This window comes from Gossypium hirsutum, chromosome D12 (genome assembly GCF_007990345.1).
Source record: "Gossypium hirsutum isolate 1008001.06 chromosome D12, Gossypium_hirsutum_v2.1, whole genome shotgun sequence".
Taxonomy (NCBI): domain Eukaryota; kingdom Viridiplantae; phylum Streptophyta; class Magnoliopsida; order Malvales; family Malvaceae; genus Gossypium; species Gossypium hirsutum.
This window is the reverse complement of record NC_053448.1, coordinates 24,779,624-24,782,406: the sequence shown is the minus strand read 5'-3', so window position 1 is coordinate 24,782,406 and position 2,783 is coordinate 24,779,624. Positions and strand designations below refer to the sequence as shown.

Below are 2,783 nucleotides of genomic sequence, written 5' to 3'. Positions count from 1 at the left end.
TATTCCCTAGAAAGTTGTTTAGAATTGTCCAAAACTCGCCTTGAATGGTCAGGATGCAGGCCAATTGTTGCAGTTTGGTGAGCCTTGAATTTGTATACATATGCATCTGTTTAGGTAAAGTTGACCCCTTTTGTGATATTAGCAGCTTCAATTTTTAATTAATTATATATATATGCCGATCGTTGAACCAGAGGAATTAATTAATTAATTAATTAAAATTTATAAGAAATAAAAATATGCTGAACTACTCATATAGGCCTCGAAAACCCTTTGTCACCTTCGCTGATCTCTTCTATGCCTATCTACAATGGCTCTCTCTTCTGCAAAACAAAACCAGTACTCTCCTCTTATCAACCTCTTCATTTCCTTTCTTTTGTTAATCGCTTATGCCGAGCCACTTTCCTTTAACTTCCCCAGTTTCAATCCAAACACACCAAACATTCACTTCGAAGGCGATGCTTTCTCCTCATATAACGTTCTACAACTCACCAAGAACGCTGCTATTGGCACTCTCACAGGTAGCACTGGACGAGCCTCTTATAATGAACCGGTGCGCCTTTGGGATGCTCGTAATGGGAAGCTAACGGATTTCACCACCCATTTCTCCTTCATCATAAAAGCAGTCAATCTCAGTGAATATGGTGACGGGATATCCTTCTTTATTGCACCTTTCGACTCCAAAATCCCTTCTAATTCCAGCGACGGCTACCTTGCACTGTTCGATCCTGACTCTAACTCAAACCCTTCCACCAATAACGTCGTTGCTGTGGAGTTTGATAGTTTCGAAAACATATGGGATCCAAGTGACGATCATGTAGCCATCAACATCAACTCCATCCGTTCAGTAAAAACAGTGCCATGGAGAAGTAGCATCAAGAATGGATCAACAGCCAACGCATGGGTGACTTACAACTCTACCACAAGAAATCTCAGTGTTTTTCTAACGTATGCTGATCAACCACTCTACATTGGGAATTCAAGCCTTGCGTATGTTGTAGATTTGAGGGAGTTTTTGCCAGAATGGGTTAGAATAGGTTTCTCAGCATCTACTGGGCGTCAGGTTGAGATTCACAATATTCTTTCTTGGAGTTTCCAGTCAAGCTTGGAGACAAGTGGGAAAGGGAAGAACGCGGGGCTGATTGTTGGTTTGGGTGTAGGTTTCGGTCTAGTGGCTTGTGGGTTAGGTTTGGTTTGCTTCATCATGTTGAGAGCAAGGGCACGTCTGAAGGACGGTGAAGCCTTTGATGTCACCATTGAGGATGAGTTCGAGAAAGGGACGGGGCCAAAAAGGTTCACATATAATGAACTATGTCGAGCGACAAATAGTTTTGCTGAGGCAGGGAAGCTTGGAGAAGGAGGATTTGGAGGAGTTTACAAAGGGTTATTAAGTGATTCCAACACACAATTGGCAGTAAAGAGGGTTTCAAGAGGATCAAAGCAAGGGAAAAAGGAGTATATATCAGAGGTGAAGATTATTAGCCGGTTGAGACATAGGAATTTGGTTCAACTCCTTGGTTGGTGCCACGAAAAAGGTGAACTCCTCCTTGTCTATGAATTCTTGCCTAATGGAAGCCTTGATTCTCACTTATTTGGAGGTAAAATCATGTTAACTTGGATTGTAAGGTACAAAATTGCACTCGGTTTGGCCTCGGCCTTATTGTATCTTCATGAAGAGTGGGAACAATGTGTAGTTCATAGAGACATAAAGTCTAGCAATGTAATGTTGGATTCAAATTTCAATGCCAAACTTGGAGATTTTGGTCTTGCAAGACTTGTGGACCATGACCTGGGTTCACAAACAACTGTTTTGGCCGGCACCATGGGCTACCTAGCCCCTGAATGCGTCACTACGGGTAAGGCTAGCAAGGAATCCGATGTGTACAGTTTTGGCGTTGTGGCACTTGAAATTGCATGTGGAAGAAAGCCAGTTGAACCAAGGGAAGAACCAAGCAAGGTAAGGCTACTAGAATGGGTCTGGGACCTATATGGAAAAGGCCAACTTCCTGAAGCTGTTGATAAAAGACTAGGCAAGGTTTTTGATGAGCGGCAAATGGAATGTTTGATGGCAACTGGGTTATGGTGTTGCCATCCAGATTACACTCGCCGCCCTTCTATTAGGCAAGTGATAAATGCCCTAAACTTTGAAGCTCCATTGCCTAGCTTGCCATCCAAGTTACCAGTACCCATGTATTACGCACCTCCAATGAGTCTTTGCAAACTTTCCTACACATCATCATCAACAGGGATCACAGATGCGGAGAAATGTCGAACTCAGTGTTCATGCAGTAGCTGCTCTACTCATACATATTCATCATCAGCAGCAGGTTCTGGGAAAGCTCTTTTAAGTTCTCATAAGCCTAGTTAGTAATATATCCCCTCCAAAACTCCATTACATGCAAATATAAGCAAAGAGATACATGGAATATAGTCAGAACATGTTACTTTGTGTTTTAGTTTATGTATTTTATGAAAATTGTGAAAAATGGATGCCTTGCCAAGCGTATAGAATACGCAGAATTTGGTTCTAATACTTGAAAATGAATTGAATTCACAGTGCCATTTCACTTGTAAGCTTGCTGAAATCAAATTTCTGGAAACTTATCCATTGTTATATTAACAATCAATGCAATCTGTCGTTTTTCTCAGGATCAGCTTTGGGCTGTTTTTGCACATAATTTTTCTTCGTAAAAGAAAAAACTCAAACTTGATAATTTTTTACAGTGATTTTCGCCATTTGGATTGCGTTGAGAAGCATCATTGGCATGTCCGAGCGTATAACACCA

General features: G+C 41.4%; 1 protein-coding gene across 1 annotated transcript; it reads left to right on the top strand.

The window, feature by feature from the left end:
- Nucleotides 1–307: 307 nt before the first annotated feature.
- On the top strand, nucleotides 308–2,552 carry LOC107921520 (L-type lectin-domain containing receptor kinase IX.1). Its single transcript, XM_016851366.2, has one exon. The coding sequence runs from the start codon at nucleotides 308–310 to the stop codon at nucleotides 2,363–2,365; it is 2,058 nt and encodes a 685-aa protein (XP_016706855.1). The 3' UTR covers nucleotides 2,366–2,552.
- The last annotated feature ends 231 nt before the right edge of the window (nucleotides 2,553–2,783 follow it).

Coding starts and splice junctions, on each gene's coding strand:
- LOC107921520 (XM_016851366.2), top strand. CDS start 308: ATGGCTCTCTCTTCTGCAAAACAAAACCAGTACTCTCCTCTTATCAAC.